Below are 13881 nucleotides of genomic sequence, written 5' to 3'. Positions count from 1 at the left end.
ACATACCCAAACACGGTACTTATGCTAAACCATGTTAACCTATCATGCATTGCTTTCATATTCATCCTTCTCTTGTTTTCCACAACTATTGCAATCATCTAGGTATTAAGCAGAACTCAAACAACTTAAAGTTTGGGAAAATTTCACGGATGATCAAGTATTCAAAATTTACTGATCTAATTAATCAAGATTTGTGCCGAATAGGCCAACTAAGGAAGTAAACCACTCTCGGCTAACAAGTTTTTGATTTGAAAAGCTCATTTCTAATCAAAAGTGGAGGGATTACTTGTGTATAAATTATCACGGTTCACCAGAACCTCTTTTCTCCTCCATTTTCGACTCAATCATATGGATCGGGACCCCGCAAAGGGGGAGGAAGTCGACTAAACATTTCAGTCATTGGCAAAAAATTTACCTGCATCCGATCCACAATTCTTGTTCACTTAATCGCGTTGGGTAAATTGTAACCTCGAACAATTATATCGAGTATGCAACAACCCTTCCTTACCGTACTTACTTATGAGCTAATAAGTCACCCAACAATTTCGTCACCGTCATACTTGTAGATGTAATGATTGTTTGTGACTCTTATTATCAGTTGCTTAATATATTCGAACTCTATCGCGATAATTTATGTAGGACGAATTATTCGGTTTGCAAGTTTGTTATCTTTCTTCTACTAAGAGGTTGTATTGCAGTCAACTAGGACTACATATTCGAGATTTCTACTCCTTAAAATAGATAGATGAAAAAGTCAAAAGATGTTAAAATTGTAGATCGCAGACTAAAAAAGTATGATAACTTTAAGGGATGTGGATATTAAGATATGAATTCTTCAAATGTGACAACTCCATTTCCTCTCTTTTTCTTGAGTTGAGAGCATTAAAATTCTCATGCTTGACAAGAAAATCTATTGTGTAACTGTAGTGATTACTTTTTAACACAACTTGCGGATGATTTTGACACTAGGACTACAACAAAACTACCTACTGCTCCCCCCCCCCCCCCCCCCCCCCCAAACCCAACACATCACCAGGATAAAAAAAATTGAGAACATCTAGAATCAGAATTTAAGAAATATACAAAATACAAGATACTATTTTTTTTAAAAGGAAAGAATATTTACGCGATGTGCCTAGACGCTGGACGGTCAATAAATTACATGAAATACTTACTTCAAAAGAAAAATACACTCCATACCAATCTTGAAAGAAGAAAAACCAGCAGGTATATACGTAGTTTAAGAACTTACCCTCATCGGGCATTTACACCAGATCAATACATGTGTCTTTAACTGCTAAGATTAACTTCATTAGTTTGGTGTAAACACCATCTCTCTATTTCATTGTATAGCTTTGGGTTATACGATATACAGTAGTGTCATTCAGCTATTCCTCTTATTGTATACCATGTATACAAAACGTGAATGTTACGTCCCGAGGATATAATGTAGTACATAATTACTGCAGTGTAATTTTTCAAGGAGCCAATTTCTTAAATAAGTACATATGAGTAAATAGTTTGTTCCACCAGGTATCATGGATAAAAGAAAAAACCAAAAAGTTACAAATGCTTAAGGGTCGTTTTGCTATTGGCTAGAGTTAATGCAGGTATAGTAATGCAAGGATTCGTTATGAGAGAATCTATGTATTATTTTACGGAGGGTTAAATTATTCATGTATTAATTATTTCATCTTCTATAAATTTCCTCATAACTTATACATGTATCAGTTATGCAAATTTCTAAATTGCAAACAAAATATCATATTAAGTGTGTTGAGTGCTATACATTGCAAAAGAGTGCTACCAAATATGACGGAGTATTATTTATACAGAATTTTATATATGAATAACTTAACTCCTAACCAGCCACCAACGACCTTATAGTGTAGGTGGCCATATGCTTCAATAAAATCTAAGAACACATGTGGACAGTGCCGTGTTTAATCGAAATATTGCCCACAGCACAATTGACAAGTCGAGTGTGCTTTTATAATGAAACAAGAAACACCCGAGACAGGATTACCCCACAAGGAAAAACACACGCACTTACGCCAAACCATGTCAATCAATCATAATTAAGTGATAAACTGAAGGTAAAAATACATAGTAGCATTTAATCAATGATTGAACAGTAAACTTTTATAAAAGACACGTGTTGTCCGCTCATTGTTTTGATACACGTACTTATTACAGATGATTGTTATTTTCTCTCACAAAGTTGAACTAACTACCATCTTGAGAGTAACACAAAGTGTTTCAACCGCTATTCTTAAAATTGGTTTAGGGGGATCTTTCATATCAATTTCAAATTTATAACTTTCATTTCCAAATTATTAATCCTCCATGCCGAGCAAACTAAGAGCCTTCTTAAAGTTGTACTGATAGAGACTAGCAAAGTGGTAAATGTCAAATCTTATTTTGATTTGAAGAATCCCAATCAAATATCACTACCTCATCTTACAAATCCACTACTAGGATGTGACATCTCAAAATGGGCAATTTGCATGATTACCCTTCGCTGAGAGTGGTCTTTAATTTTTACCCCTCAAAATGGTGGTCTTTAAATTTTGTCCTTAAAGCAGAAAGAATTTCTGCCTTGCAATTTTTTTTTTTTTTTTTTTTTTATTGAGTTGGATTTCGAACCCACAACCTCGAGGTGTTAGGCGAGGAGCAAAACTTAAAGACCACCCATTTGAAGGGCAAAAATTAAAGACCACCCCAAATGAAGGGTAATCCACGCAAAAAAAAGTCTCAAAAATATTAGATCCAGTAATAATATAATTAAATTTCCGTAGTTGAGAACTGAAAAAATGGAAAACCAAAAAGCTAAAAGCATGAGATAATTCTTATGTCAAAGCACAGCTTCCATATTTAGTTAACAAAATATGCAAAAGATTATGCTGATCAAGTGCAGCTCCAGAGCTCCACTACATCACATTATCACCTTTGAAATCATGAAAGGACATATTATTTCCCTTCTCTTTTCTTTTGAGGGGTGAATTGTGGAAGTAGTGATTGCTGAGGAATTTAAAGAGAATACAGCCTTTATATATACACAATTTGACTAGTACAATTACGACGATATTCCCTCATTCTTATACAAGTATTATCGATGCTCTATGAGTTATATACAGGAATATAACAAAAAAGGGGTTAATAGGACCCTGTATAATCCCAGATTTCTTACAGAGGCCTCAAGAGAGAGTAGTCCTCAAGAAGTTCTCGTTCTGATAATGTGTCGTTTTCGTTCTGTGGGGTCCATAAAATCTCAACTGCCTGCAACAAGTAAATGTTACAGATTAAAAGCTAGAAGTAGCGCAAAACTTGTTGCTTCTTGATGACCATTTCGTTTGCTTACCAGTGTTCTACTGGAAGGAATAGAAGCGATCTTTTGCAAGGCTTCTTTCAAGTCTCCACTTCCATTAATAGTAGGCAATTTATAAGCACCTTCAGCAGCTACCAAGATTGTAACCTGAAATTGCACATATGCAGAAAAGAATGATTATCATGCAAAGGGACCACTAGATGTGTTCAACTAAAGGATGGATCATTAGTATATACTCAATGGTGAAAATTTGAATCCAGTAGAAAATGATAAACGATACAGAAACTAAAACAGCAATTAAATGATGGAATAATAAATCCATTGCAGGGTATAGATACTTTAGAAAAATATTGAAGGTAGATTTTTGTCTATCACATCAAAATAAGAGCTCGGTTTTTTCGTCTGGGGAAGAGCATCAGGGTCAACAGAAGTCCACCTTGACATATCATTATGCCCTAAACAAAAAACAAAGATACATCTATATAATTTTTATGATAAGATTAACATAATTCATTTACGATCTATGTTTTCTCTACTTGTTACATCATTATGTCCCAACAACCTGTGAACTACATTTTTACACCAGTCAGCAGCAAACATGAAGTAAAAGAGAAAACTCCTTTCAGTAGTTGAAATGGAAGAATCTTTGTTTCCACAATTTGGACCAAAAATACCTACAAAATTTAAATAAAATACAAGGTCATCCTTACCACTATGTATTCATTGCTAAATCCATTTGACCTCTGGCTCGTAGAGCTTTTCCTCCTAATGTTGTTCACATTCACAAGTGTCTCTTCATCAAATTTACCACGTTCCTCAATGGAAAGTTGATTGAATCGATTCTCGGCTTCCTCCATGCCCCTCTTGACATCAACCTGCATGACAGACACAAGAAATATACTCAATAGAATGACAAAATTTGAGACACTTCTACTGATATGCATTGGTGTGAAAATGAAATAGTGGGGAGACACACACACAACCAAAAAAAAAATAACAGACTGAAAACTCACCTAATATATGGCGTTTGGCCGCAAAAATAAAGATCATGAAAAAAAACAGCAACTTACTGTTACCAATATTCCTCAAATTATAGCAAACAATCGGTTCTGATCTATAAAATTAAGATGAAGCAGCTTTATCCCCCTTAATGTTACAAAACCACACACTTTTAAAAAGACTAGCAAGTGGGGTTGAGAGGGGAAACGGTTTCTTTACAGAAGTTATGGATCACTGAATCTTAGCAACAGATAAAATTTGAGTGTGATTGAGTCAGTCCTGTAATAATGTGATCCTATTCCTACTTCATAGAACTTCATCCCAATACGTTCACGGCCAATCTAGTTGGGTCCACAACAAATGAAACTTCCAAAAAGAGAGGATGGACTAAAGTTTAGTGCATCTCTAATAGTCTTTTCTGCAAAAGGGGATTAACTATTCCCCTCAAATCAAACCCTTCCATATCTACCATTTAAATTCCTTCAGACCAATGAAAAATTTAGCAACTGGAAGTGGAGTACTATTGAGCCTCTCCACCCCACAAAGGTAGGGGGGTTAAGGTCTGCATACATCCTACCTTCCCCAAACCCCACTTGTGAGATTACACTGGGTATATTGTTGTTTAGGCGGAGTACTATTGACTTCCTTGCAATTGAACTAACTATAGTTCCATATTGCTAGATGATTCGTAAACGATCAATGTATGGAAAGACTGAAAGGGAGAACATAATAAAAGTGTCATGCTAGGGATCTAGATTCTAACTTTTTTCACTGGGACAACAGATACACCTAAAGTGGTGAAGATAGCATGAGGCTAAAACAAGTGCACACAGGTTTCATGGCTTCAGGGCTACCAGTGGCGGAAGAGGAACGGAAGAGCCTAGAAGTTGACAATTATGTTCACTAGACAAGAAGTTTCATGAAATAGAGAGTTTTTCTTACACATAGTTGCACATTCACGGAGAACAGCAGGCTGCCATTTATGAGCCTCTACCCTTTTTAGAAGATGTGAGCTATAGTGGAGTTGTTTATTGTGGAGAAATGGAAAAAGAATTAAAGAAGGTTAATACCTTCTAGCACAAGCAATCCTGTAAACCGATTAACGGAAGGTACACTAATTTTTCTTTAATAATTACAAAACCACAATTTACCATTGGTGTGATATTTCCAATAGCCCTTAATATATGTGTTTTAAGAGGGTTCTACGCTCCAAAAGGAGGACACAGGACCACAATTTGGTAGAGTAGCTTGTCCTCTCTATGCATTCATAAGCTAGTAACCCAGAAACTCTATCCTTCAGAAGTGTTGGGTTGAGTTACCGCCTCCTCTAAAAGTTTAAACTCTTAAAGAACATATTTGTTTATTTATGTTAGGTCAGCAACATGCTCCTTCACGCTTGGGCCTAACTCTTTCTTGGGCCAATTGCGTGAAAACTCCTTTCAATAAAAGGTGATAGAGAAACTTGAGTCATGACTGCTGCGTTGATACCATGTTGGATTGTGGAATCGTCTCATTATTTTATTTTTTTACAAGTAAAGTTTAAAAAGTACCAAGTTGGTCCAGAAAAAAAGTACAGGACCTAGCAGCAAACTCTTTAATCCAGGAATTGTCTCATTAAAAGTTACCCACGTTGTGGGATTTCACTGGGTACGTTGTTTTTTTTGATTAAGCACCGGGTGTGTTGTCTCATTAAAAGTTAAGCAGTTAGAGAGATGGCATATCTAGTCAAATTTACCCCCGAGGGTTCACGTCGTTGTTGTTGCAACAGTTAGAGAGATGGCATATCTACAAATTTATGGTACGTCTGCAACGAGAACGAAGGCAAACTTCCCCGCTTCAACACGATGCACAAAGCACTCTAAGTAGAACGTATGTATCATTCTTGGAGATGTGTTTGTTTTATAGGCATGATTAAAATACAAAAGGAAAAAGATGAAATCAGCAAGCATGATGGATTATCTATGTGACCGGTTTACATTCTTCACTTTTTTTTTTTTTTCCTCCTCTTCAACTTAGTTTTTCTTGTTTGTAAAGCTAACATTCTAATTCTGAAATAGGCGAACATATGGTTTTGGCTTTTGGTAAGAACAAAGGCTCAGAGTAGGGTAACGTATGAAGCAGGGTGGTACCACATCGTGTCTTTTTGAAGATTACAGTGCGACACAAACACCAAAATCGAAAAAGTTCTAATACTGCACAAACTCTATAGCAATTCACTTGCTTCAAGCGAAAACATTATCACGATAAGTGTAGACCATTTTGGGTGACAGGGTGCGGTAACTTCAGGATCTGCAATCTAAGGTTTCGAAGAGGGCAACCTTAGAAGAGGGATAGTAGGGCATTAATCTTTCTACAGATAATTGTTAGTAACCATCCTCAAGAGCAAAAACTAATCTTGGAGCATCCAGTCCAACAAAGCTGGTCATTTTTTGGTGAATGCCCCCAAAATAACAACATTTTTATTTATTTTTTTAATAACCGTGGTGCCCAGGCCAGCTTGCGCGCACCTCGACTAAGTCCACGGAATACCTGCCACCTCCAACCAGCAACAGTTATCAAGTAACTTTGTCCACCAAGGCTAGAACAGATGGGAAGAAATCACCTAGTGTTTTGTCTCCACTGGAATTTGAACCGGAGACCTCATGGTTCCCAATCCACTTCATTGACCACTAGGACACACCCGTGGGTGCAAAGAATAGTTCAATTCCCCAAAATAACAATATTAATGATGACAATTAGCAGATATATTAATTTAGCCAATAACAAATGATGCTTCGCATCCAAAGTTCATCAGGAGAAAACATCTGATAATTAGTTATTATAAAACTGAGGCAATAAGGCCCAAAGAAAGTTATTATATTCATTGGAGCACTGAACACGTTAACAAGCTAAAAGTTCATTTTCCACTCATTTACCATTATGACCTGGATATCCATTGCTGACTTTACTTCTGATTTGGACCAACATATAGATGACAGGATTTTGACATTTGTACATTGAAAGTACCTCCTTGTGCAAATTAAGGACATGGCTTTTCAGCAGTGACATGAGTAGGTTTTCAGTCTTTCTTCCACAGAAAGGAGAGAAGGACTAGGTTACAGAGATGGCAGAAAGAGCTCAATAAAGGATATCAATCAAGAAACAAGAGGCTGCACAAGTCATCTCGTTGTTCTTTATCAAATTCTGAGCTTCACGAATATAGGACAATATACCAAGGCTTTATTGGACTTGGTAGCACATAGCAGAATGCATTACACCCTTGCTATATGAGGAGTCAAACAATTTTTTAAATAACAACTTTTCCATATTTGTGACATTCAGTACTTTTTCTATATTTCTAATTAAGAAAATTTTGTTTTTCAAAAATTAAGCATTTGTCAGAATTGAGATCTATAATTTGTCCCTTGCACGTAGAACAAACTCATTCATTTTTTAAATGGAGAGAGTATAGAAGTGAAAAGGCAAACTGAAGTCAAACAGAGGTCTCCAAACTTCACTTAAAAAGAGTCTTATGGATGTTAGCTGGTTTAAAAAGTAAAATTATCATAAATTCAAGTCTGACTCAATCAAATCAAGAGCAAAAATGAGAGCAGAACCAAGAGAACTAATGCTATTGCAGATTTTGGATCATGATCCTGGCAAAAAGGAACAAAAGTTCATTGTTTTGCCACTATCGCGGTTTATAATCACATAATCACACATCAGAAAGCACATAAGTGACTTGCTTTCACTTACAGATGAATAAGCTGAGATGCAATAATCAGGGTGTCGAAGCAAAGCTAATGTTGTCTCTGCAAGAGGAAAACCCTAAATCAGGCAATTGATGTAAGAAATGAATAACTCCAGAGAACATCAATAGAAAAATATACCCTAATTTTTAGTCTTAGGTTTGTAGGCATAAGCTATTTCAACAAGAAACAGAAGGATCTTTTTATCGTTAGCAACAAATAAAAGGACTGAAGCAAAAAAAGAATTCAACTAAGCCCTCCAGTTGCAACACCAGCAGATTAAATCTTGAATGCAGAAAGGGGGAAAGAGAAGTCTTTTCCTAACCTACTAAGTAATTGGAATGAAAATACCAAGACATCCAATGTACGGAAGTTACTTTCACTAAGATACTTTATTACCCCTTTAGTAAAGGACTATAAATCCCAGGACTAGTGGAAAGATAAAGAGGCTTTTATTTCCTTTGGGTGACAGGAAAGAAAGATATTCATATCAAATATATGAATGGTATAAAGGATACGTATATGAAGGAGTCGTCAAGAGTATGAGAGAACCTAGGAAGGAGACATAGAGGATTTTTCCATAACTGTGGGTTTACGCCCAAAAGTTTTGAGTTATTGTCTATAGAATAAGGATTTGAGGATAAGTAAAAGTTGAACATATAAACTGCGAGTTTAGCCCACGTATAAAGAATGAAGTTGAGGTGAGACTAGACGGGATTGTCGCATACATACAAATACACCAGATATCTATGCTTGGTCTTTCAAGAGAATGACATAATAGAAGGAATTTTTCTTTTTTTTTTTTTTTTTTTGCGGAGGAGAAGAATAACAAAATAGATGAAGATATAATACACAAACTTGAGATAGGATGACGTAAATGAAGATGAGCTACAAGAGGATACTTATCAAAGTGAAATGCAAGTTCTATAGAACAATTGGAAACTAAGAATGTTGGACCTCTGAGTTCTAATATATCCCCAAGATAAGTGTTCTAAAATACAAATTTTGAGATAGCTGGACTAGAAATAATTACAAGTGATAGAAGGTGCAAGACATTAGCAAACACACAGAAAACAAAGTATCCATATATAATACCACTAGTCCATAAAGGTCTCCTCCATTAGGTTTACAAACAGAGATAATCACTCTAATTTATGAAATGGAGTAGAACAGCCTGAAAAGGGTTGGATACAAACTCGTGATATCCAATGGGTTCCAAATTCAAGCACAGTTATTATAAGGTCATTTCTTCTCTTTTCCCCTTTTGGGCAGGGGTACGTTGGAGAACTGCAGTAGACTAGAAATTTTACTGAATGCACCAACAGAGAACATTACTGTCAAGAGTGCTTAAATCTGGTGCCTGGATGAGCCACTTCTGATCCGGTTGAGATCCATTAAGATGACTGAAGGTGTTAGAATATGGCAAACAAAATTTCTGAAAATGGAGTAGACAAAGAGTAAAATTACATCAGAGGACATTACTGCAAACTACTTACATTCTCTTGAAATTTATGCACACTTAACAAAGCACAAAACACAATGAAAACGAAGTATCCATATAAATGCTACCAACTAGTCCATATTAAGGTTTAGTTATCGTTTGTCTCTTCCATTAGGTTTGGTTGTGCCGGGAGTCTTTCTAATTGGACTAGAGATTTGTACGTCACTTTAGATATAAATGTGAGATTAACGGAATCCCTAATATTGAACCTCTAATTTATCTTTTAAAAAGTAGCCAGTATTCAGATGGAAGTAGAACAGCCTGAACAGGGTGGAATGGATACAAAATCACATTTAATGACACCAATGGGTTCAAAATTCAAGCACAGTTATTATAAGGGTCATTTCTTCTCTGTTTCCCCTTTTGGGCAGGGGTGAGGGCAAGGAAAGAGGAGAAAAACATGGAGAACTGCAGTAGCAGTGACAACTTTCTGCATCAATAAGAAATTTTACAATGTTTTTAGCATGAAGATGGGAACTAGTCACCACTCCTATATTTGCGCACGTACTATAGTCTAATAGACCAGCAGAAACTATCTTTACCCGTCAAGACGTAGCTTAAACCCTCTGGTGTGGATGTATCTGCCACTTCTGCAATCCGGTTGAGATCCTTTTGAAGTGATCTACCCAAGCCCAACAACCCAACCTTTAGAGAGAGAAAAAGGAGAAAAGGGAGTGAAACAGTAGAAAAGAAATTGTAAGCACAATGCAAATGCAAGGCAAACAAAATTTCTGAAAATGGATGTAACAGAGCATTATTACAAGAGATCAACATACGGAATCAATAGTACTCAATCTTGTTTTGAGAACGTATAGATACCTAAGTCATCATAAACAATGTCTGAGGAAACTTAACAGTAGATATACTGAATCAGGTCAGAATGCAGATGTTCCCTGATATCACTTCTTCACAAAAAGTCAACCTCATATGCAGTTTTTTCAGTCCATTACTAAATTCAAGCATCCAACATCTACAATTTACTTTCCAATAGTTTGTTCTTTTTCTCTACCCATTAGAAGGGAAAGGAGAGGAGGGCATTCAAACGACTTAATTCAATTGAGGGTATTGTAGCCATTGGAAGTGAACATAATGGTCAACAACTTCACAATCAATTTCAGAATGCATAATTTTAAGAAATGGCTTCATCTATTTTCCCCACAAAGGTATGGGCAAGGTCTGAACACGTTATCAACGATGTGGGGACCATATATCCTATCCCTCCCCTTCAGATTTGGTAAATTCAACCAGGAAGGTGTGGGTTTATTTTATGAAAAATACGGCCAAACCCCGAGTTGAAGTGGCGGAAGAAAACATCTGATGGTGTACTAGATTTTAGCAAGGAACAATAGATAGCATGACTACACAGAGAAAACCCAAGAAAGGATACATAAACTACCTTTCTAAGATGGTTCATTCTACAAACAACAACAACATATCCAATGAAGTCCCACAATGTGGGGTCTGGCAGTGAAATCTCTAGCTATATTACACAAAGCATTCAAAAATGAGACAGATGATGCAATTACTTCTATTGATCTTCACAGCATTCCATAGTTGAATTAATCACAACATTTAAGAAGGGAACAACCAGATCTATCAAAAAATAGGTTCACCAAAATCATGTCCAAGCAGAGATGACACATCCACATCCCTGTGGATTTACTTTATTCCATCTGAAACTGTTATCTGGAAGAACATGGGACAAATAGCAAGGCAATGCTAATGGTGTCAGCACATGTAAAATCTTCAGATTTGGTAAATGCGGGCATCCCAGCAACAAATGCAGATTTTACTTCATTGGCTATAGCATTACATCATTAATAGCTTTATCAATAAACTTCCCAAAGCAGAATTCCTCTGCATGTCGCTAATTCCCAAATTTCTCCATAGAATTCCAGAGCAACCTTAAGCTCAAAACAACTTCACCATCCCAATCCAACTTCTTTGGTTATAGCGCAGACAAGTAAGCTGACCAATCACCCATTTGTCAAGAACTAAAGCAAACAACTTTTGACCACTAAACTATGCAAGAATTATTACTTAATAACCTCACTAAATCTCTATCCTACTTTGATTACATTTTAAATCCTTAAACTTGAGCCGAGGGCCTAATTCCCAAATTTCTCCTAGCGGAAATAACAACTCTCTACCCCACAAAGGTAGGGGCAAGTAACTGACCAATCATAAGATCCCATTGTCAAGAACTCATTGAAAGCAAACAACTTTTGACATAAAGCTCTATCCTACTTTGATTACACTTCTTTTGAGTCCCAAATTTCTCCGAGGGGCCTAGCGGACAACTTCACCATCCCTCTCTACCCCCAAAGGTAGAACTAAAGCAAACAACTTTTGCAAAGGTCAGCGTACATCCTGATTCACTTCCCGAGACCCCACTTGTGGGATTACACTGGGTTAACATCACTAAAGCTATAACCAACCAAATCAAAGCAAATATCATAGTAACCTTTGTACAACAATGTTTAGTTTTCGACAATAACCATTAATATTAATCATATAAACAACAGTACATTTATGTATTAGTCGATTACCTGCAGCTTGAGAACACTAGTTTTGTCAGTTGCAGTAAGCACACTGCCCTCAGACCGATCAGACAGAAACCCCGAAACCAAAACAAAAGCAGCAAAACCCATCATAACCAAAAATGCAGTTGACCCAAAACCAACAGCTGGTCCTACATAAACTCCACCCCCACCAAAACCAAAAGGGGAGGGAGCATAATATGGTACCGAATACGAAAACTTAGGTTCTCCTGTCCTCATAGAATACCCCCTAGACGAAGACATTGAGCTACGCGACGACGAAAAAGACTTGCCACCAATCCTCCCACCAGAAGCAGCCAATGCTGAATTCGGATCATACATCAACAACAACCCGACTAGTACAGCTGCTACAGCGGGTTTTCGCAAAGCTTTAAGGGCTTTCATAACACTTTTAGCAACTTTCTCAAATGGGGTTTCTTTGTTTTTCAATTCTAACCCGTTTTTATCATTAAAGATCCCATTTTTATGGTTCTTGTTGAAGCATTTGACGGTAAGCTTGGTGGGTTTGGAGAGTTTTGAGGGTGTAAGCTTTTGGTGATGGAGTAAACGGGTATATTGTATTGGGTTTGGAGTATACAACAAAGGGTTATATTTGAGGTTTGATTCAATCAAGAAAGGAGCAGCAGTCATGATTTAGCTCAAATGGTGGCAATTTTTTTTTCTTTTTTCTTTTCTTGAATTGCAAGGGATAACTAAGAGAGAATTTGTGTTGTTGAGAGTTTTGAATTTAGATATTTATTGGATTGAAAGAGAAGTGTGGAATGGAAAGTAGAATGAGGGAATCTGAGGGTGGCCCAAGGGAAGAAGAAAGAATGGTTAGTTTTAGATGAACGTGTTGGATTGCCTCATCCCTTAGGCTGGAGGTCGTTTTCACTTTTAACTGAGGATCAGATTATCAAAGTTCATCAAATGCAATCCAAAAATGGGTAAAATTTAAGCCTCATTTGTTTGCATTCAGTGGAGATGAAATCTGAAATTCTGAATGGTTCAGTCCTTTAAGTCATTCATTTCTATTTGAATGGTTGTTTCCCTTAGTTCATTAATGTATTGTTTTCGACGAAATCGCGCTTGTTTTTATTATTCTTAAAATTATGTTGTATAGTGTTGTAAATTCATTATAATATGTTGTATAGTGTTGTAAATTCATTGTAATTTCGTGGTTATATAACCATAAAAAACTCCAATTTTTGTAACCACAAATTTAATGATTTTACGTGGTTATGTATTTCATTTTCCCATTATACCTCTATCCCGCCCACCCTCCTCCATCACACCCACCCCCACTCTACCATCCACCACCACCAAAACCCACTCTTTGCCACCCACCCTCCTTCATCACACACAACCTACCCCCACCCAACCCTATCACCCACCCCACAACCACCCACCCACACCACCACCTACTTATTTTATCCATTACCTTAGTTTTATTAATATATATTTAAACTAGTTTGTAATTAAGGGTTAAGGTTATTTTAGTAAACTTACATGTTATTATACAGTATCATACAGTCAAACCAAACAATAAAATGTTACTATTAAACCAAATCAAACGATACAGTCTATCCAAACATTGTATTCATTAATACAGTAAAGTACAATACAATACAATACAATACCACACTGTACATTATGAAACCATGGGTACGGCTATCCAAACAGAGGCTTAAGTGCATTTGTTTACATTAAAATTCAAGCACTTATTTGGTCTGAATAGGTCTTGGTCATTAAAATCTTAAACAAAATCTTAATATCACTAAGAGG

General features: G+C 36.4%; 1 protein-coding gene and 1 long non-coding RNA gene across 2 annotated transcripts; both read right to left on the bottom strand.

Moving 5' to 3' along the window:
* Positions 1-3029: 3029 nt before the first annotated feature.
* LOC132063589 (uncharacterized) lies at positions 3030-12911 on the bottom strand. The gene is made up of 6 exons (XM_059456207.1): positions 12106-12911; positions 10099-10201; positions 8063-8118; positions 4039-4203; positions 3362-3475; positions 3030-3279 (listed from the first exon to the last, which is right to left on the bottom strand). The coding sequence occupies exons 1-6, from the start codon at positions 12745-12747 to the stop codon at positions 3187-3189; spliced, it is 1173 nt and encodes a 390-aa protein (XP_059312190.1). The 5' UTR covers positions 12748-12911; the 3' UTR covers positions 3030-3186.
* LOC132062573 (uncharacterized) lies at positions 11180-11824 on the bottom strand. The gene is made up of 2 exons (XR_009416211.1): positions 11787-11824; positions 11180-11608 (listed from the first exon to the last, which is right to left on the bottom strand). It is a non-coding gene; the product is annotated as an uncharacterized LOC132062573 (long non-coding RNA).
* Positions 12912-13881: the final 970 nt, after the last annotated feature.

The sequence above is a fragment of the Lycium ferocissimum genome, chromosome 7 (assembly GCF_029784015.1).
Source record: "Lycium ferocissimum isolate CSIRO_LF1 chromosome 7, AGI_CSIRO_Lferr_CH_V1, whole genome shotgun sequence".
NCBI classification, from domain to species: Eukaryota; Viridiplantae; Streptophyta; class Magnoliopsida; order Solanales; family Solanaceae; genus Lycium; species Lycium ferocissimum.
Note: the sequence above shows the minus strand (reverse complement) of the source record. Positions and strands in the feature narration are given on the sequence as shown.